Source organism: Protomyctophum bolini (assembly GCF_963924005.1).
Source record: "Protomyctophum bolini genome assembly, chromosome: 12".
In the NCBI taxonomy this organism is placed as follows: domain Eukaryota; kingdom Metazoa; phylum Chordata; class Actinopteri; order Myctophiformes; family Myctophidae; genus Protomyctophum; species Protomyctophum bolini.
In genome coordinates, this window is record NC_137873.1 from 4,078,030 (window position 1) to 4,100,998 (window position 22,969).

General features: G+C 42.4%; 1 protein-coding gene across 2 annotated transcripts; it reads left to right on the plus strand.

Moving 5' to 3' along the window:
• The first annotated feature begins 9,775 nt into the window (after positions 1 to 9,775).
• kiaa0040 (KIAA0040 ortholog) lies at positions 9,776 to 22,173 on the plus strand. 2 transcript variants are annotated; one of them, XM_080778611.1, is made up of 2 exons: positions 9,776 to 9,981; positions 16,956 to 22,173. In XM_080778611.1, exon 2 carries the CDS (start codon positions 17,945 to 17,947, stop codon positions 18,293 to 18,295), a length of 351 nt encoding a protein of 116 aa, XP_080634737.1. In that variant the 5' UTR covers positions 9,776 to 9,981; positions 16,956 to 17,944; the 3' UTR covers positions 18,296 to 22,173. The 2 variants fall into 2 exon arrangements, with proteins under 2 accessions (XP_080634737.1, XP_080634738.1); XM_080778612.1 differs by lacking the exon at positions 9,776 to 9,981 and adding an exon at positions 10,159 to 10,224.
• The last annotated feature ends 796 nt before the right edge of the window (positions 22,174 to 22,969 follow it).

Sequence of the window (22,969 nt, forward strand, 5' to 3'; positions counted from 1 at the left end):
TCTGATCCAGTGTCCTCCTCTTTTGGTTGTCATGGCCTCTTGTGTCGTCTTGTGACCACAGCGTGTCCCTCTGGAGCGTATTGCATAGCCAGCCCAGAGATGGACAATCAGGCTGATACGTCTGATAGGCGGAGATATCAGATCGTCTGGGCTATGCGAGACTAGTCTGTGGCTGCACTTGATGAGGATGTGTGCACATTTCTGACGACAAAGACATTCTTTGTCACTTTGAATACATGGTTTTCACGGTCAAAGAGCAACATAATGTGTGCATGTTTGGGTTCAACTAGGTCTTATAATATTCCAGATAGACATCTCAGTGCTCTTACTGAATATGGTCATCCATTCATTCACATACAGAGCATAAAAGATCCGAGCTCAGGCCTGGAGGCGGAGTATAAAGTCTGTGTGCGTGTGCGTGTGCGTGTGTGTGTGTGTGTGTGTGTGTGTGTGTGTGTGTGTGTGTGTGTGTGTGTGTGTGTGTGTGTGTGTGTTTTTAATAGATCTCATCCAACAGCAATGTTATACCCTGAAGACGTTTGATGGTTAGACTTGGAGAGGAAACTATAAAAGTGTGTCTAGGGTACTGTGTTAGTACTACTGTATTATGAGTGTATCTGGCTATTACAGAATAGCAGTAAAGCCATTCCACCTACTGTACTACCCCCATGTATCTACAATGTAGACAAATGCATGGTGTGAGGTACATAACATAAAATTAATGGATATATTGGATAGAGGGCAAGGGCTGCCCAGAAATGTTGAGAAGCACTGATCTACAGATGAGACCATGCAGCAGGCAGCCTTACGGCAGACTTTTATAAGTTTAATACTCGGGTAGGTATCAGATAATTATGTGGTATTCTAATGGGAGACTCACCATAGCCGTTGTCACATCATCAGGATGCAGGGGCGGGACTTGACTACTGCAGGAATCACTGAAGCTGTGATGATTGACAGATTGAGAGACAAAGTGGAAGATAATAAACTCAAATGTGTGACGATATATGCATACGTCCATTTCATAATTCATGCATACACACAGGCTGGTCAGGGAAGAGTGACTGACAGCTCTGTGGGTGTCAGAAAAAAAGTCAAGTCATAGCACATTTAAAAACAACCCAAGTGCTTGTAATGTAGTAGTAGTTTAATCTGAATTGTATGTGAATTGGCGTACATACTTTTGTTGTATTGAGTTGCATTGTAGCTATAATGTTCCCTTTCTGTGGGAATCTACGAGAGAATTATGCACTGCACTGACATTTTGAGCAATTCTGTTTAGCTGTATCATGCATCCATTGCTGACATAGATCCACTGAACTGCTTTGAATTATGTTTCAGTCTTATGAAAAATATGTTGAAAATGATATTTGTCGAGCCGAGCACCATGCCAAGAAAAACATGTTTTTGTTGAAGCATAAATTAGTCTCCCTACAGTTTCAGATAAGACATCCATAGAGCCAGAACTTTTGGTCCAAGGCTGATCCCGATTTTCCTAATCCTTGACCATTGACTTCTATGACACTATTGACACTATCAACAAACAAAGTGGAAAATATATATATAAAATAGATTAAACTTAAATACCGGTATGTGAACATTTAGTATTTTAAAAAATAAATAAATGTAATTTTACTAACAGTGATTTGTAACTCTGTGAGTGAACACATGTAATGGTACATTTGGTTAGGTTTGTACACTCACAAGAGTTACAGTAAATGAACACTGATGATTTTACTGTGTAGGTCAGTCAAAGTATGTAGTGTTTTTAGTTTTGTTGTGTTTTGTTTTTAACTTGAAGGACTTGCTGCCAAGGATAAAGCATAAAGTATTTCTGGCTCAGGAATGAATATGAGGTCAACCCTATTGCCTGATGGGAAAATCTCTACTAATGTTGTTCCTGTTCTTTTTCAGGATGAGAAAAAATGTATTTTATGTAATCATTTTATCTTTAGTTACACCACTGGACTGGATGACTTTGAAACTCAGAAAAACCCAAACACGAAAACGCACGCATGCTCACAGCAAATGCCAGTTCCATATCGTTTCTGTCAGGTGGAAACCTCATACGTCCAAAACTGTTACTTTTCAGGATTCAGATTCAAAAGTAGCAGAATAAGTTGCAGATCTACAAGCTTAAACGCTTTTGTGTGACACTGTAGTATTTACGAAAAAACATGAAATGTTAGAATATGGAGATACAGTATGAGGTTTCTGCATACAGTACTGTATAATTGGTGTGTAATGGATAGGTTCTCTAAAACCTTGCCTTGGCCTTTTAAAGGCCAGGCACAGAAAACAATCAACAAAAAGTAGGGGAATTAAGTCTAGCAAGACTCATTGGAAAATGTACTCAAATGATGATTTAATCAAACGACAAGTCATATACCTCAATACCTAATAATAATAATCAGTTCTTGTCACAAATAGAACATTATTTTGAACATTGAGTTTTTTGCTGAGCTTGACAACTTTCTTGCTTTTTCACTCAATGAACTAACCGATTGCTATGGCTGTGAGTAGAACTTCATATAGTAATCACACATTTCAGTTTCAGTTTCAGTTGTGGTTTCCATTTTAACTGCATTTCCACTCATTGCAATAGTGGTGGTTCTGCATGAACTCCTGACACTTTAAATATAGGACATGAGGAGGAAGCAGGACATGTACTCGCGGCAGCCAGCCTCGGCTGTCAAACTGTCTGCCAGGCACTTCCATACACAGTAGTCTGTATAGGTAATGTCATTGCAGCAATTCTATAGCATAACATTATTCTAATAACATCAACCCTGACAATCTTCAAAGAATTTCATTTTTCTTAAAAAAAAAATGTAGATCAAAATAGCAGATCTCTGAAAAGTGATTGCCAGTATAGTGTCAGTATCATGTTCATCATTGTCAGTATCTTGTCAGTATCATGGTCGGTGTCATGTCAGTATTATAGTCAGTATCATGTCAGTATTATTATATTCAGTATCATGTCAGCATTGTAGATACAGTATAATACCTGTGACATGTTTTGTACTGTGTGGGTTGCAACTGTGGCAAAGTAATTTCCCTCTGGGATCAAAGTCCACTGAGTGAAGGCTCAAGTCATTTGTTTGCAGTGACTGAAATGAGAATGCCTCCAGTATCAAATTATTTCACTGAACGGAATTCTTGTTCATTGGCAGGGATACACAGTCACCGAGTGAGAGACCGCTTGCCATTGGCAGGGACACACAGTCACTGAGTGAGAGACCGCTTGCCATTGGCAGGGATACACAGTCACTGAGTGAGAGACCGCTTGACATTGGCAGGGACACACAGTCACTGAGTGAGAGACCGCTTGCCATTGGCAGGGATACACAGTCACTGAGTGAGAGACCGCTTGCCATTGGCAGGGATACACAGTCACTGAGTGAGAGACCGCTTGCCATTGGCAGGGATACACAGTCACTGAGTGAGAGACCGCTTGCCATTGGCAGGGATACACACAGTCACTGAGTGAGAGACCGCTTGCCATTGGCAGGGATACACAGTCACTGAGTGAGAGACCGCTTGCCATTGGCAGGGATACACAGTCACTGAGTGAGAGACCGCTTGCCATTGGCAGGGATACACAGTCACTGAGTGAGAGACCGCTTGCCATTGGCAGGGACACACAGTCACTGAGTGAGAGACCGCTTGCTTCGTTCAGAGAACCAGATCATTAATTGTTACCTTCACTGAACGAGATCATCAGTCATTTCGTTCACTGGAGGAGAACATCAGTTGTTTCGTTGACTAAAGGAGATCATCGGTCATTCAGTCGCAGAAGCACACAGTCGCTGAGTGAGGGACCACCACCGTCGTTCAGGGAACAAGATCATCAGTCCTTCCGTTAACCGACTCAGTCATCATGAATCATTTCATCTGCAGGGATACACATATAGTCAGTCACTGAGGAGTGATACCCGGTGCACAAACAGAGCCCGTCCCCATATATCGTGATCATTCAGTAACATCCAATCACACGTTGAAGGGCCTCAATAAAGTGCACTTCCAAAATGGCATTCGCTAACCATAATGGCCACCGCAAATGCTGAAGGTTGAACTTCAGCATTTAGGTATACGGTATGTCATAGAAACGCTATTTTCTCCCGCAGTTTCCTTGGGTCTTGAAGGCTGCAATCCCCCGGGGAGGCCACCCGAGATAAGTGCTCTGCTCTTCTCTCCTTCTTTCGAACTAATACTTTGTGAAAGAAAATTAGAGTCTGACCAATTCTGAATTGGAAATGATGAGTACATCCGACACAGATGATGGAAAAGAGTACCATTCATTTTCCATCAAGTCCACTCTACTAATCTGCATTTAAGAACTGCAACGACCAACAACCAAAATATGGTTGTGGTTAATATACTGTAGCCTACTGTATGCATGCTTTGTGTCTGCTCTCCATTTGTGACACAGTGGAAAGTTAAGAGGAACTTAGAAAACCCCCACCGTCTGATTCAGTGATTAAGATTATTCATTCTGGGGAAGCACTAATTCTTCATATACACAGAGCCCCGGAAGCCATTACTCAGTTGCTCCAAGATACCCAGTTCTATTCCTGACAATGTAATGTACTTTTTATGCAAAATGTCTAATTCCGAGAATATTCACAGCATCACTTAAATGCAGTGCAGTAATTTGAAATGGCCTTAATGAGACGTACCATAAGGTCCTGTGTAAAAAAAAAGAAAAAGGAAAAAAAAATAATAAAAAATAAAGTTTGGGTTGCCTTAAGAAGGCAGGGTAAGCCCTTATATAGACTAATATAGACCTCTCTCTCCCCCTCTCTCTCTCTCTCTCTCCCATCCCTCGGCGTGTTTCTCCCTTTCTCTCTCTATCACTCTGTCTCTGTTATTATAACACTAGGCCCAAACATTTTACAGGAGTGAGTCACATACTAGGTTTGCCTCTGGGGTACTACATTAGCAGCCTATTTCTGGACACTCGTCAGATTCCAATATAGCAGCCCCTTATTCACTTCTCATTAGCACTCAAACTCTGTGTGTGTGTGTGTGTGTGTGTGTGTGTGTGTGTGTGTGTGTGTGTGTGTCCGTGTTTCCCCTCAGTCCATATATGCATGCGTGTGTTTGCTTCTGTCCGTGTGTGCATGCGTGTACACATACACTCGCTCATAAACTTGCCAGAAGTGGCTGGTTGCAGTGATTTGCTGGAGTTTGTCTAAAGCCATTTTATGCAACCCAGAATTTCCATGAAGCTTCAATGCCGCTGGTAATATCTAAATCATATTTTGTATAACCCTGACTATATCCTTAATTATCCTCCAGTGTGAGCTTGTAACAGAGTGCTCCTTCCCCTGTTCCTGAGACCTGCTGAGCAAAAGGGCAGACTTGAGAAAAGATGTACTGTACTGTATGCTGTAATTATTTTCCATAAATCGTATCCGGAGTAGAGAAGAAACATTCCCCAAAGGGAGGACTCTGCATATAGGTCATCATTGTGCAATGTTAGCACAGAAGGTCCTCAGTCAAGTCCCAATTTCAAATATCAAGGTTCAAGGTGCAAGGTAGATATTGTTACATCTTGTGTACTTGTACACAACATCAGGGACAAGGACCTGAGGACTGGCATAGAAAGATTGGATGTCTGTCCTCAGCATGAGACTCAAAAGGTCACTATTCTTCTCCACTATTGAGTCAGTCCTACTCTACAGCTTGGAGGCGTTGACCCTCCCGACCAAGGCAGAGAAGTCACTCTCTCTACGTCGTCCTCAGACGAGCCCTCCATCGGCGTCTCCAGTCATCTCGGTTCTCCATACATCTGGCCAGCTCATTTGTGCTTTCTGCACCAGTAACTTTCTTTAGTACGTCCACATACAGTAGGTAGGTGTGGGACGTCCTCTCGATCGATGCCCGTGTGTTGGTTCCCACAGTACAATCTTTTTTGGCCGGGAGTTCTTGGTGTCGGTGGCAGTGCATGGCCAGCTAGTCTCATCCTCCTTATTGCCATCTTCTCTGATACACTTGGTAATGCTCCATACAGACGCTTGTCGGTGATGTGCTCGTCCTGGTTGATGTTCAGTACCACACGTAACATTCTGGTGTAGCACCCATCCAGGGATTTCTGTAGGGCTTGTGTTAGTGTACAGCATTCACATCCATAGAGGAGAACAGACTCCACGGTCGCAGAGAAGAAACTGATCTGATCTTGCACTCCTGTGGGTATGGACAGCTGGAGGAAGAGGTCTAATATGTTGCCCTGATGTGAAGAGTGTTGATTTAACTAATTTAACCAAGAATACACATTGACCGGGGCCATTGACATAAAAGACATGGGAAACATGCAAGGGCTTAGTATGACTTGAGAATATGGCTTTCCATCATGGAAAATGAAGGCTCACCATAGCCTAAGCTAAAAGAATATGCTTTCGGCCAAGGAAATATAGCGGTATAGCAAAATCAGTGCCCTGCTTGTGTCACACAAATAGCCGATCTACAAACTCACAACGTGTCTCATTGTGACGTGTTGTGAATTTGTAGTCATGCTATTTTTCCGGATTTTTCCAACTTTTGACAGTGAAAGTGTATTATCAATAGCTTGTGACTACATAATCATTACACTGGATCCATTAGAACAAAGAACCATTTAAACAATTACTGAAAATGTATCATTTCGGACATACAGTACTGTATGAAATTTCCACCTGACACATTGACTGCTACACTCTCTTACACTGTGCACAGTGCACTCACAATGCACAAGCATTCTGTTTTCCAAAAGGGAAAAGGAGAACATAGTATGTTATTCCGTTTCCTTTTTCCTGATACTGAACTTAGAAGGATCCCTGGCTAATACGATATTTTATTTCTTTCATAAATAGAGAATCTTTCACTCAATAGGGAGTGCTCCTGTCGCAAGTTGATGATCATATGCCCATGTGTGGTCTATAGCCCTATGGAAGTATGGAATGCATATGCTAATAAAAAACAACTTAATACTTCCAAAAGTTAATATGAGCATCAAAGTAATATTTAAAATATTTGTTATTAGCACGTGCAGTCCATAATTCCATAGGGCTGGACCACACATGGGCCATGACATCATCAACATGCAACAGGAGCAGTCCCTATTGAGTGAAAGATTCTCTATTTATGAAAGAAATAAAATATTTAAGGTGTCATTTTATTTTTTTAGTAATAGAGGGCAAGTATTGTCAAGTTATTAGGGCCGATTCATACTCCTATTTTAGAGCCGAATAAAAGTCGGTTCGGCGCTGTAGAGCCTACAATTTGACGTCATTTGAGGTTCGGGGGGGCGGGTACCGTCCTAAAGTCGGCTCTTCGGTGCTACTGAAATTTTCTGACGAGCCGAAATCATTTCGGCACTACAGCGCCGAAACAGGAGTATGAATCGGCCCTAAGCCGACAGGGGGAACTGTGGTCAACTAAAAAAGACAACTTCTTTCCTCCTCTGTTTGTTTTTACTTGAGATTAGTTGTGGTACAGTACAGGTAAGTACAGTAGGTATTAGGTTGAAAACCTTAAACAGAGAAAAAGACAAAAACTAAATACAAGCTGTCATTAACTATGTAAGGTCAATCAAACAAAAACAATAACTGAAATGCACTCATTTCTCACTTCAATAACCATGGTTACTGATGTAACCTACAGCACTGAATCACTAGACACTTCAGTAAGTAATCCAAATAAACAGGTTGTCTTAACTCATAATATATTCATTATTCAATTAAAGATCATCAATTCGACTAAGCAAGCCTATATGCAACTTAAATCAAACTATTATAGCTAATTATAGCAGTTAAATGTGGCCTAGCAGCACAACAACAAAAATAACTTGCATCAAAGTTAAGCAATAAAATAAGCTGCAATGCAGGAACACTTAACACACCAGTGGCATTCCCCTTGATGGCTTGACAGGTATTCCCAGCTCCAATGTTTGGTTAGTCTTTCAGTTGTTTTGCTGTTCTCTCCATGCAGTGTTCTCCACTGCTGCTGCTCTCATACTGAACAAACACTTCCTGTTTTCTGTGCCTCTCCCCAATCAGTGATTGTCACCAGGTGCTGACTGATCAGTGATTGACAGTGATTCAATTTAGGCCAATTTGGGGTTTTGACAGCACAAGTATAATGTTTTAACTTTTAAGACATATTTGTCGTGTAGCCAGGAATCCTTTTAAGCTGTTGCATAGCACTGTAGCGATGCTGGTCTGTGCTGTCCACGTAATACAAATATGGACATGCTGTACATTTCGCATTAAATCAAGATCATGTTTGCAAAGAGGAAATGGGACATAAAGTACATACATACAAATTGGTATGGACTACTGTAAGAGAGGGTTTCCATCAACAAAATGGCATTCTGGATCATTAATCAACATATATAGGGAGAGGTGACTGTGTGCAATGTATCAAGGGCTATTCACAAATGACTTTGCCGTGTCGTGTAGTGCTACACCCAAAGCCACTCGGCCAACACCTGTGCCGTGTGAGTGTGAGTGTGAGTGTGAGTGTGTGTGTGTGTGTGTGTGTGCAATGCAATGCAATGCATATCTGCTTATTTTTTATCTACCGGTAGGCGTTTTCCTTGGATGGCTCAGACACACCTGAATGCAGGGGCGGGCTTACCCCATCAATCTTTGTAAACATGTCCTGAAGCATAGCATAAAATACATCATGTTCACAAGTGGTTAAGCATTATGCAATTTTGGAAGAACATGTCCCTTCTCTTGACATTTCTGCTACGGGTGTCATTGTGAAGACATTTCCTGACAGGCTGATTACTTCACCATACAACAAATAGTGTAAATAGGCTAATAGCCAATCTACAAGCGCACAATGTATCACAATGTGATGCATATGCAATTTGTACTTTAAAAAAAAGTACACATTGTTTACACAAGTAAACATTTGAAACGTTTTAGGATTTTTGGGATATCTCAGAACTTGAATGACCCCTTCTGCTCATACTCTGACCTGCTCCAAAACACACACACACACACACACACACACACACACAATACAACACATTTAATTTCCTTGGTTCAAAAAGTGAGCTTACTTCAGGTCAAAGACCGGCTCTTCCACTTTAAAGAAAAGCCGCTTTTGCTTCACTGGACTGAAAGCAATTGATTTCAACCTTGCAGGCACAGTTTAACGTGTGTGTGGGTGGGGGGGGTCACTGTTTTCAGTTCCAGACAGTGAGATTTGTGGAGCGTTAGCATGACAAACCAAATCGGTGACTTAAGCCTAAGGTATGATTGGGCAAAAAAATTCTAGATGCACTTCTTTATTACATACAAATCTTCTAATGTAAATATATTTTCAACTAGAAAAAAGTATTGATGTGAAGTTGCCTGACACTCTTTTTCCCACCAAGGCTGTTCATCCTTAGGGTGTTGCATGAACATTAAATACACAGTCTTTACTATTCGCATGTAATTATGTATTTGTATTCTGTTACTCTGTGCATGTTTTTTGTAATATTTCACTCTCTGACATCACTCGGCTCGTGTGTGTGTGTGTGTGTGTGTGTGTGTGTGTGTGTGTGTGTGTGTGTGTGTGTTTGTGTGTTAGAAGTAACCACAAGAATGCAGAGCGAGCGCGCGTCACACCGGCACACACAAGCACAGAGGGCCCATTCTTACACACAGTGGGCAGGGTGCAGTGACGCTGCTTCCCACAGACTGACTGACACAGAGAGAGAGAGACAGAGAGAGAGAGACAGAGAGAGAGGGGGGGGGGGGGCAGAAAAGGAAAGAGAGTTGAGGCAGAAAACAGAGAGAGAGAGAGAGAGGCAAGAATAGAAGGAGAAGACAGAGATAGAGAGGAGGAACAGAAAGCGAGGACTCGTCAAAATTCTGAGGGTGGAGGGGTTGAAGAACAGAATCCAGATGCCAGAACAGACACATTACAAGTTTCAGCAGCTGACTGCGGATGAGAGGAAGGGGGAGACTGGATAAGAGCCTGTCACTTCAGAAGTGCTGAAGGGTAAGGTGCCTATACGCGGCAAACATCTGTTGAGTCCCAGCATCTTGAGGCACTTTGAAAGTGTCTGGTCCTTTGATATAGCTGTTGACTGCATGTTGTAGGTTGAAACAAGGCCACAATTAACACAGTACTGTGGACTTTCTTTTGGAAACTCTTTTCTGTTGGGTAATTTTAATAGGAAGTTGCAGCTAATGGTGATAAGATAAGAGGCTCCCGGTGATAGGAAGGCACTGAGCACCACTGGTATGTGAATTTGTCCATTTCAATTTCTGAAAGTTTCCATTTTGTACAACTTTTCCCAGATCATTTTAGACAGACTGTAGATGCAGTTGAATTATTTTGTCAAAACCCTAAGCCTGTTAAAAAAACGTTTGTCAACTAATATGGTATATGAAGTGACTTTCTGATTTCACACTTGATAGACTTGACTTGATTTCTACAGTTCCTCTTTCAATGCACCATCGGTTTGTTGAAAAGGATCGCAAATGTATCTGAGAGACTGTCATCATCTTAGTCGATACTCTCTAACTATTTAGCTAAGTTTGTATTGATGCGTAATGGGATGAAAAAACACTGTAATCAATGCTGTCAATAAGTCCAGGGGAAGGAGAGTTTTGCATGAAGGTTAAAAATGAGTTAACAATATATTCTTATCCTGGACATAGTAGTTAGAGAAAGTGAATGACTGCTGAACAAAAACTGTTCAACTAAACAATTTCTGATTGAAAGAAAAAAAAAATCAGTATGATAATGCAATTGGCAAAATAATTGATGCCAAACCTGACACATTACCATACGTTCAACCTGGCGTCCCTATTGTTGGCCATGTTATTATAGGCAACATTTTAAAACAAATCCCCACCAAAAATAGTGGATGTTGTGAATTTTCAGATTGGCTCTTTTGGCTAATGAGAGGGAATGTGCGTGCGTGCGCACGTGCGGGGGGGGGGGGGGGTGTAAGCCCTAATTGTGCGCTGCTTGGGGCGAGTCATTAAAGATTCCTGCCATGCCTTCTGTCATCACTCTGTCTTTAGGTCGCACGTGTTCCTTTAAATAGCCGCCAGAGCTAACTGAGCCCAATCAAAACTTTTCTCGGCCCCCATCCTGGCTTTGTGTGGCCCTGCAATGGCCTTTTCCTGTTTATGAATTGGCCTGAGCAAACACAATGTCATGAGAAAGTACCCATTCATAGCCTTTGTTTTGGAATGACAGTATTCTTTCACAGAACAGCGGGGAGCCCGCTATAATTTGGATTCAACACGATGGCAGCGAGAGGGAGACATACAGTATAGGGCTACAGTATGAGGTTATGACAGGATTCAAAGGGCCATCAGTGTTATAATTGCTATGGCATTTCAGGGAAATGTTCTAATGATGTTCTGCATGTCCGTGAGGAACATTGCATTTTGAACCAGTATATGGCTTGAGTGACAGAATGACAGTATGGGGGAAACGTACAAAACCTGGGATGTCCACATAAAACTGTACTCGCTTTGCCTCTTCAACTTGACGCCTCCATTTCTCTTTTAGCATGTTGACACATTTATTCTAACGTGACCGTGCTGGATTTTAGTTGTGTATACTTCTCCTTTATGTATACCTCTCATTTGTCACAAAACTGCTTTGAACACACATAAACAAACGTAACACTTAAAGGGCCGGCGCCTTCAGTTAGTGCCGCATAGCGCCACAAATAAACAGAGCCTTGCTGAAAGAGGACTTTGACAAGCAGTACTGATGATGATGATTGAATGCAGCGCGATCGTGAGCCAGAAATACTTCAACAACACTGCCCAAAGAGTGGCCAGAGATCTAGCTGGGGCATTTTGCTGTTTATGTTCAGATTAAGCTCAGATCAAGAGGTCACTCATACAAGTATGTGCCGTGAAATGTTGGTGTGACATGCGCCAGACTGTGTTAAAAGCAAGATACAATTATATATTTGATTATATCAGATTTTTTAATTTATATATGCACATTATTATGATCAAATTATATAGATCAGAATAATGCATTCTACGTACTGTACAACTGCTGCCCATGGTTGCTATCGGTAAAGAGTAAAGACCTAATATAGTAAATGGTTAACGGTGCATTTATAAAGCAAATGCTTAATCCGGCATCCATTTTCAACCGCTTATCCGTAGTCGGCTCGCGGAAGCAACAGCTCCACCAGAGTGTTCCAGACTTCCCTCTCCAGAGCAACATTAGTGACTTCCTCCTGGGGGATCCCGAGACGTTCCAAGGCCAGTGAGTCGATGTATTTCCTCCAACTGCGCCTTGGTCTGCCCCGGGGTCTCCTCCCAGTGGGACGTGCCTCAAGGACCTGTGTGCGTTATACCTTCACCCACTCACCCACACATCCACACACACCGACAGGTCGACAGAGGAAACCAAATAAGGTATCAACCTGTAATAGGAAGCAATTAGGGATTCAGTGTTTTGCTCAAGGACACTTGAGCCGGGGATCAAACTGCATGGGAACCTTCCATTTCCCAAGCGGCCGCTCTTCACTGTCTGAAGTGAAGACTAAGAGCGGCCACTTATTGCAGGTTACCACATTACAAGAGATACAGTATGAATTACCTTTTAATCCCCTTAAGACATACATTTTGTTCTTGTGGATTATGGCCCCAAAACTTTAGGAATCCATGGTAATAGAATGTTTTGATAGGGCATAACTTTAAGATCCCTAGAGGGCAAAAATGCTGCATGTAAATATAACAATTACATGGAACTGACGTCAATGATTAACCCCTTAAACCCCATTGTCCATGGTCCGACATGGGTCTATGTGTGGCCCAAACCTTTTTCCCTTTACTTCAAAATCTCAAAGTGTGCCAGTCTAGAAGCTCAGAACACATTGCACGTGATATTGTACAACTGCAATTTCCGCTGTGGTTAATAATACATCTTTGTGAGATTCCTAACTCATTGTGTGGGTTTGTGCATGATGCACTTGGCAAATAAACATGGCATTATAAGTACAGTCATTGTTGTTTCCGGACAGGCAGAGACTGTTGAAACCATTTTGTTTCTGATTCCACATCACTTCTTAAGCTCTCAGTGTACTGTAGGTCATACCTATTTATGACACGATGAAGCGGTATGCTGCAACTCTTATTCTCAGCAATTGACTCCTATTTGTCAGTGACACTGTTTACTGTGCTCTCATTCTAAGAGCAGGCCCTTTGCTATATATGATTATGGCTACAGTGGTGAGCCATGGTTATCCGTTATCGGTATGCTTGACACATGTAAGTGTTATCAAGCACACAGAATAACCCACAATTCCATGAGAAATAAACAGCCTCGATTCCACACGGTTATACACAGTAAAATACATAATTTAACACTCAGTATATTGCTGTCTACCAACCATGTACTGTATCTTCAGTATAATATGCATAAATACAATGGCGGTTCACTTGCTATGCGTGTTAAGCCAATACGATTGCTTGGCTAAACTTGCAATTTGTTGTTGTAGGCCTACAGGCAATAACAAATCTCTCTCTCTCTCTCTCTAGTAAAGCTTTGCAGTACCATGTGGCCCATAGGGCTGTAGCCTATCTCTTGTTACTGTAGAGTGAGGCAGCGTGACATCTCTCCCCTGGAAATGACACTAGTATGTCGTCGTCGTCCCCCCCCCACAGATCGCCATTCCAAAGTGCCAAGCCAAGCAGAGAGGCATTGGGTACCATTTATATAATATATAGTCTATGATTAAACCCCAAATCTCAAGGCGGGACACTAACAACACTGAGCTGCTTGTCTCTCTAATTCCTAATTGTCATTGGTGCGTCTCAACTGTAATTCAACAATGAACTCGGAAATAGAAATGAACACATCACCATCCCTCAGAATCAGTATAGAGGCTGTTGAAATAGGAAGCGTTCTTTTGACGTCTCAAGACGACATGGCAGACTAAGTTCTCACAGCTCAGTTTCCTGTTGGGTAAATGATGCAGGAAGGAAAGCCGAAGGTTGACCGTAAACCAATTTCACACATGAGCCCCACTGAGCTCTATTGCTCTATTCGTACAGGTGCACGGTGCGCCTATAAGACGCAGTCAAATATGAGATGGAAATCTGACTAACGTTTCTCACTGTGAATCCGGAACACAGAGGCTCTGTTCGGAGGCCATAATGCAAAAGGAGAGCTTTGGTGAGAGACTTTCCTGTGAAGGTTTTTGTGCTGGTGAATTAACACTACAGTATAAATCATCATACCTTCACCATACTGTATGAAGGTCGAGGGGCAGCCTTTAACTACATGAATCCCTATTCTGGTGAAAATAGAAGATTTATAAGCTCTATAAGCTTGTGGGCTGTATAGATGGAGAAAAGTAGGGGGCCTAGTATAGACTCCTGGGGTACTCCGGTCAATAAGTACATGTAGGGTTTAAAGATGGAGTGCCACGATTTTTCCCCACCCTTAAAACATGATCAGGTATTATTATGATATAAGGAGGAAGAACATTTTCCAAAAAGTGTACAGTTTGTTAAAATCATGCTTTTACGTGGACATGCCCACCAGTTCATTAAGTATGCCTGGTTTGCCTGGTGGGTGGTGATGGGTGGGGATCCACCTGAACTGAAGCCGCACCCACAGCTGTAGTTGTATGATAAAGGGGGAGGGGTTAGGGGAGGGGCTGATAGTGTGATGTGACTATATTACTGTTTATTTCATTGGCCCGTTTGACTGTCAAGGGTTCAGCCTCCAGGAAGAAACCCTAAATACAAAGTGAATACACCATTGCACATAAAAACGACCTCAGGGTGCATGTCTAATGAAGTACTGTCACCTCATAGACACACGACAAACTGGAAAAATACAAAGATTGTGGCACTCCATCTTTAAGTATATGGAGTGGCGGACAGGAGGCAACCCACGGAGCCTAGTCCCTCCACATGCCAAATTGTACCTGGTTCCAACGGAGTGCGGCCCTGGTCTTTCCCTAGTGGGTCTGATCGAGGGTAGCTACTGGGACGTAAGTCGGGACTTGATCACCCCGGCTGGGTCACCCGAGTGAGGGGTATGATGTTCGTGAGACCCGAAACCTCGATTACCTTGGGACTACTTTCTGAATTTTCCCCCAGCCTCTACGGTTTAGAGTCTAAACAGTCACTCACTAATGACTAATGCAATAACCTCTTCTCTTTAGACTTGTATTCAATTCAATTTAGACTAGAGGATGCTGCAGCCTCTGCATTGTTTGCGTTTCATCACGGCATTGACATTTATTCTGCCAAAATAACATTTAATACCAACAACATTACTGCGCGTGGAGCGTTCTTCTCTATTCCACGTTTAATCCATTTGAGGTAATTTTGTCAAAGTAACACAAAAGCAATTTAAAATGTTGGCACAGAAAGTAATCAAGTGAAAACAACTTAATCATTGAGAACTATAGACGAATAACAGTTTAAGTCAACACTAATTATCCATTATGTATAAATGATGGATAAGGGGTCAGGACAACGAGGCCTTTTCGTGGAGGGGTCAGAATAAAATGTGTCTATAGTACTGAAATGTTACTTTACAATGTTTCCCCCAGCACTGAACAATATTGTACCTGTAGTGTGCAGAGGGCCTTATCTTTAACCACTTGAACCCTACTACCCTGGTCCCTAGCATCAATCACAACACATTGCATTGTGATGCATTGTGAGCTTGAAGGTCAGCTTGGAGGTAAGTTTTAAACTGCCAAGGGAAACACAGTTACACAGAACATAAGGAGGCTTAAATAGACACAGACTAACTAGACACGGGTGAAACAAAACTACAAGCAACATGATTGGCTGAGACTGAACTGGACACAGGTGAAATACAATTGCAATTACAGACTGGTGAGACAAGACCGGTAGCAAACATTAGATCAGACAGGAAAAACTAGGAACAAAACTACAAATAGAAGTACACAGTTCATGACACTTTCTGGCCTTGAAAGTCCATACTGTGCATACAAAACAGAAAAGTCTGATTGCATTGAACGGCACATACACTTTATGTATGCGCATATAGCCTCTATTAGTGTAACCGTTTGTGATGGTACTTTTATTAGCAGGATAAATAACCGGAGATGTTTCAATCAGGTGGGAAGAACTGTGCAGGTCAAGTAATGTGTGGACAATGGATAATGTGAGAATACCACATTCACGAAAATAAATAAATAATAATCACCTCTATAGCTGCATCCTTAATTCAAGGTGTTCCTTAGAACCATTATGTGTGTATATTCAGATCCAAACCAGTTCTTCTCTCATCTCGTCTCTCTCTATTTCTATATCCTCTTTCTTTCTATGTCATTCACTTCTTAGTGAGACTCTTAGGGCCGATTCATACTCCTATTTAGCTGTAGTGCCTAAATGATTTCGGCTCGTCAGAAATTTTCAGTAGCACCGAAGAGACGACTTTAGGACGGTACCCGCCCCCCCCGAACCTCAAATGACGTCAAATTGTCGACTTTTATTCGGCTCTAAAATAGGAGTATGAATCGGCCCATAGTGAAGATCTGTAGTGACGTATTCCACTCCAACATAAATTAGAGTAAAATCTGAAGCTGAAGGAGGAGTGGGGGAATATAGGGGTGAGACGGGAGTGTTGGAGGAGGAGGTGAAAGCAGTGGTGGGAAAAGTACTCACATGTTTTACTTAAGTAAAAGTATCAATACTGCAATATAGAATTAATTTGTTACAAGTAAAAGTCTAGAATTCAAAGGGCCTATAGTGCTGAAGTGATTAATGTATGTTTTCTAATAATAATCCAAATCTAAGTTTGGAAGTTAACTAAGTTTTCATATAATTGTAGTGGAGTAAAAAGTGCAATATTTGTCTCTGAGATATAGTGATATGCCTCACTGGGCGAAAGCCACGGTGGTGGTGGAGGAGGGCAGGGAGGTTATCTGTAATAGACCCCTGCAATAGAGTTCACTCTACTAACCTCCTCTCTCCTCTTCATTTTCTTGTCCACAGGAATCTCCCTGCTCCATCACCTCGCAACACGCTGAACGATGGATGAAGCAGAAATAAAGGAGAGGTGAGGGGGAGGTGGTACAAGTTCGAGGAGACTGCGGAGGACCTAGAACAAAGAGGGAGGAGGTCAAATACAAAGGGTGAAGAGCGGGCAGTCTGGCCACCTGAGGACTTCCACCGCTTTCATGAACATTTCAGGATTTCCAGGATCATATCATATTGAGTGAGGGAGTTCGAAATGCATCTTCTCATAAACAATGGAGTGTTTGGTCTCTCAGGCTTGTATAAACAAAGCTTTCGTCTCTCCATAGCCCGCAGGCAGGGTACTTGAGGTAAGACGAGGTTGGATAGAGGCCAGCTCTGTGGTTTCCGGGCATGCATCTGATCAAACACAAACATGTCAACAGAATCGTGTACAGTACGCACCAGCAGCAACTCACCTTCATCAGATAACTCTGTGTTGGCAAACTTGGCAGTGTATTATGACTGTGCTCTGTCCCTATTGAGCTACAGCTCAAGTAGGAAACGCACCAGAGGAGAGTTGTGAGCCACAGGCACTGATGTCTGACCTGAATAATCTTTTGGTTTTGGGTGATTGTTGCAAACAGCTGTTCTGACTGGATGGGAAATATTTTGATGACTATGACCTCTTGTAACCTATCAGTAATTTCTGATGTGGAAAACTTGTCCTTCAGACAACCTATAAGCTCTCTTCAGAAGTTGGATGTAAAAAAAAAAAAATCTTCAGCCTGAACCAAGAAAGGGAGCTTTGCCAACCTAATTAGCAGCCCTGTCTTATTTCTTAATTAATTTGGCAGAGATTCGAGATATCAGAAGCGGCTCAATATCGCCAGTCGTCGTTTTTTTACTGCGTCTATAAACTTCATGACCCAATAAAAAGGGAATTACGAAAACTTTTACAGTCCCTGCCAGCCTCAATAAAACAAGAAGGAGTTCTAACGAATCCTCTTCTTGCACAATAAATAACCATGGATGAGAAGACAGACAGCGTCTTCTTGCACTTCTTCAGCCAGCTGTGGAGCTTCGTCACGGACAAACACGGCCAGGGGGTGTACAACTCGGTGTGCCTGGTGGTGCTCTTGGCCCTGCCCTTGCTGGTCCTCGTCACGTCCCTGGTGGTGTGCTGCCACTGCTGCTGCCGCCGCCGCCACCGCCCGCACAACAGCTGCTGCTGCTGCAGTGACGCCGCCTACTCCACATCACAGTCAGAGACCAAGAAGAAGAAGAAGAAGAAAAAGGACGGGAACGCCGAGGACTTGTGGATCTCTGTCAAAACGGGACCGATGACACCAGACAGGGTCGGCATGGCCATGGTGTAGCAGCTAGGGCAGTGCATGGTTCTGAAACCTTTTGTGAATGTCCCATTTGCCAGCGGAAACACATCTGAAAATATTGTGTGCCAGGGACCACCATACAAGATTTGTGGTGTTAAAATGTTTAAAAAATATATTACAACTTTTCGCCACGTTTTTTCAAGAATGTTAGCCCATTTACAAGCTCGCAACATGTCGCGATGCGTCATGTGGATTTGCGTGCTGCATTAGCCTAACTAATTTAGCTGGGGACCTAGGATCGATTGGTCTTGTCTTGTGTGGTACTGTCGGAGGAAAATGGGATTAGCCTATCCCCATTTGGAACCTCACCTCACGAAATGGGGCGAGCGGCGAGCCCTCAAAAGCAGTATAGAGAAAACCCTTTTCGCAGTATCATAAGTAAAGGCATTTCTGAAGAGATAAACCGGAAAGTACATTTTTTTAGAGCATGGTGAAACAACCGCTTACAAAGCTTCAGCCAGTCAGCCAGTACCATGGTTTCCCAATGCAATCTTACGGAAGCAGTAGTACTGCGCATGTGGATGAGGTTGACTGGCCACAGGCCATTTAAATAAGATGTAAGCGGTTGTTTCATCTCACTCTGTGATAATGCTGGCCGTTGGCTGGAGGTTCCAGGGAGTAGACAGGTTCGTTTGTTTCAGGCATTTTATTTACCTCCAAAGTGCAGTGACAATCCAAAAAGTAATAAATACTGGCCAAAATAACATTCCAAAAATAGGAAACAAAATACACCTGCTGGCTAAACTTTAAGAAAAAACAGACCTTGAGAGACTGTTACAGGCTATTTAACCTTCGATGAGGTCCTGGCTTGCAGCTCTCCCTGATGTCTCTCCTAGCCTCAGGTAATACTGAACTGCCTCCACCTGCAGCAATCCTGATTTTATACAGGTGGGGCAAACCATCCCCTAATCAGCAAGTGGCAATCAATTGACTCAACCACACGGCCAACTAAGGCCTACGAGTAATCTTCCACACTACTATACTTTAGAGGAATATACACTCCAACATATTTCAAAGGCCCAATTCATTCACAGGGCCTAACATAAAGACCAAACATAATACACACATGAACAAACACCCCTCCTCCTCTACAGTACTTGGCACCCTCCAATCTAGAGAGGAGTGCCAGTACCGCAGAGGAGAGGCAGGTGACAAACATACAGTACCAATACAACTTCAGCATCAATAAATACAAATAAACATTTTAAACTCTTTCAACCATTGTGTCTATAGGGCACGGGCTGGCCTGGCCTGTGACACACTCCAAAAAAATGTACTTTCCGGTCCCAAGTTTATCATCGGCAGCTCTTCAGAAATACCTTTACGCCCTATGAATGGATAACTCTATACGGAGCCTCTTCTCGAAGCTAACAGTGGAGGGTGAGGTAATGGGATTAGCCTATGGCTGGGCAAGCTAAAGCAAACTTCTCAGGCAAACTTCTCAGGCCTGGTATTAGGAAAAAAATGCAGATATTGTACAGAGAGGACTTGTTTTGAATTTATATGATGCAATTTGCTAAGATTGATAATATTCGTAATGTTTTATGATGTTTTTTAGTGCATGGTACATAAGAGAAGCAAAATGGTCCAATATGCTTGAGGAAATAGTGATTTTATTCTGTGCGTGCGTGTGTGTATGTGCATGCGTGTGCGTGCATGCGCGCGTGTGTGTGGGTGCGTGCATGTGTGCGCATAACAGTGTTACTGTAGTGTGTGCACCGTGTTTTTAGAACTACTATGTGAAATTCATTGCCTCTATATTTTGGAGACAAACTCAGTTCAAGGACTGCCCAAATGTGTGTAGAATGTCAGCTATAACACTGCCAAGCTTTTATATTGAGGTTTTTATATTTTCCTTGCGAGGAAAATGACTTTTCTGACAGGTTGAAGCCATTCAATTCAGAACATAATGAGCCCTTTGCACTTATATTTCCTTTTATTCATTTGGCTGTTATTTCTTGTCTTGTATTATCTGCTTAATAGAGAAAATCGTGGCTGAATTAGAGCATCTGTAATACAGTACATGTTCCAATTATCACTAGATCAAAGGAGCATCCTAGTGTTCACTTCTGCATCTTTATAAGATTGTTAAGGCAGTACCTCTTCGGAACTAACTTCAACTGTATTTTAACCACATACACCCTATGAAGAATGGCAGAAAATAGCCAATCTAAAAGATCATCCCATCGTGTGTTGTATTGTGAGCTTGTAAATCTGCTATTTTCACTTTTTCTGAACATTTCAAAAATGCTGTTTGCAAGTGGTTCAACTGCATGATTCTTGTATTCAGTTTTTTTTTGTGTTTAACAGAGATGGGGAAAATTCAAATGACAGGGCTCTTCAAAGCATGTCAATTCACACCGTCGGGTCAATTGACGTGTACGCGTACTTCCTTCACGCAAGGCCAACTCAATCAAAAGACATGTTAACGCCTGGATCATCTTTATGCATCAGCTGGTGTGATGATGATGATAAAATGATTGCTCTGCGCCGGCGCTTTGCGGTAAACAGGCCCCAGTCTCACTCTGTCACTGTTCGAACAATCCCTGTTCGGAATGTGTGTTGCATCCTGTTCAGAGAGAGCAATGAAAAGATCAGATCTTGCTCTACACAATCTTATTTGAGCTGCCTATCATCAATTTGTGTTATTATTGCACCAAAAAATCTAATCTGAACCTACCTACAGATTTAGTTCTCCCAAATGGTCTGTATTTGCCAAACCTTGCAGTAAGATTTCTGACCTATTATCATCTCAACAAAATATGAATCCAACAAGTCAGTTTGGCGTGCATCAGCTCATTACAGGACCAGACACACAAAGCTGTGACAAATGTCACACCTGCGCTTGACAGGAGAATCACACAACCACAGGTCATATAATAATAGATACTCAATGACTGATGGCAAAACATTCCTGCCCTGACTGTATCACTGCAGCTGGCCATGGAATACGAAGAACCACCACCTGAACCCTACATTCCCTATTCTGGACATGTCATAATAGGTGAGCAATTAGCGAGAATATAGCAGTTGTAGCAGTTACAAGCTCACAGTGCATGAGCAAGCTCCATTAGTCCATTATTCGTCTTCCATGTAGTGTTTTAGAGCTAACCTATATTTCTGCCTGAAATGCCTGGTAGCTGCTATAGGGACATTTCTTTTTGCATTCAGGAGGTCAGTCGAAAGAGCACGTTTCACTTTCATTTTATTTCTCTCCACATCTCTTAGGGTGTATTTGCGATGTCTTTCAAGACAGTACTCACACTCCCCTACCTTATAGACAAATTCACAGAGGCTTGCCTGGGTGCGGCCATTACTGAGGTGTACCATTAAGTGCAGCAGCACTGATTAGCTACACCTGGTCTACGGAGCACCTGCTCCATGGATTACACCTCAGTAATGGCCGCGCCCAGGGCACCCCTCTGTGAATTCGTCTATATACTGTGCATTTCATTTGCTGGTGTAGCTTTGATAATATATCTGCAGAAAGTCAAGGGGTTAGAGAAAATATTCCTTTCCTTTGCTCAGCTTTCCTTGTCAGTTGGCTGTGATCACAGTGAGGGGAGTTGGGAGGGAGGGGATTTATCATTTGTTTGAACAGTAAATCTGTCATTCTAGATAGTGTCTCTAGCTAGGATAGCAGTACTTTTTTGATCTCACCCAATTATGCATGAGGATGTATATTTAGACTGTTTTTCTGTTGTTACACCGAGGGGTAAAAAGTGCTGAGGTGATCATTTTTCAAATAATGTGTCCGGGCCTTGCTTTGTTGGTTGTACTGCATGCATAATTTATCTTGACAGAGAGAGATAGAGTGATAAAGGCGAGCACAAAGTGGAAGAATCCCGGGGACGAAAATAAAGTATTTTTTCTAGCTTTGTTGAATCTTGTTTCCTCATTATTAAGATGAATTGAAGTTCATAGAGCGTTTTGTGCTTTATGGCATGGAGTTGCTGTTTTTACATTCAAAGCTTGTCACATGCTCTATAAGTAGACTGCTCCATTCAACAACTGCAGCCGACATAAGATATGCTGAGTAACTACACTGCGTGTGTGTGTGTGTGTGTGTGTGTGTGTGTGTGTGTGTGTGTGTGTGTGTGTGTGTGTGTGTGTGTGTGTGTGTGTGTGTGTGTGTGTATAGATAGACATATCCATATGTCTATATATTCTTTCACTTTTGAACCTTGTAGACAGCATAGCTACAGAGAGTGGTAGACTGTATATAGCATGAACATTATCCTCTTGTCTCGTCTCCTCTCATCTTTCCTTTCCTTTCCTTCCCTCTTCTCTTCTCCTCTCCTCTCCTCTCCTCTCCTCTCCCCTCCCCTCCCCTGTCTCTTCTCCTCTCCAGTCTCCTCTCCTCCGCCACTCCTTCCATGACACATTGAGCTCAAGTGCTCCACCCTCTTGAACAAACACTGCCTTGTTAGAACATTACCATGGAAAAAGCACATCACACACAACCTTGGGCATCAGTGTGTCGCACACGCACGCACACACACGCACGCATACACACACACGCGCACGCACGCACACTTCTTGAGCACAGATGGGAGAAAGACAAATTACGACAAATGTGATAATGAAAGTGGCAACAATTATTCCTGTTCAATTGAAGTCCCAAATTAGGTTCTCAAAGGCCGCTTTTCAAACATCAGC

What these genes read in the sequence shown, in the direction of transcription:
- kiaa0040 (XM_080778611.1), top strand. Translation starts at nt 17,945, where the DNA reads ATGGATGAGAAGACAGACAGCGTCTTCTTGCACTTCTTCAGCCAGCTG.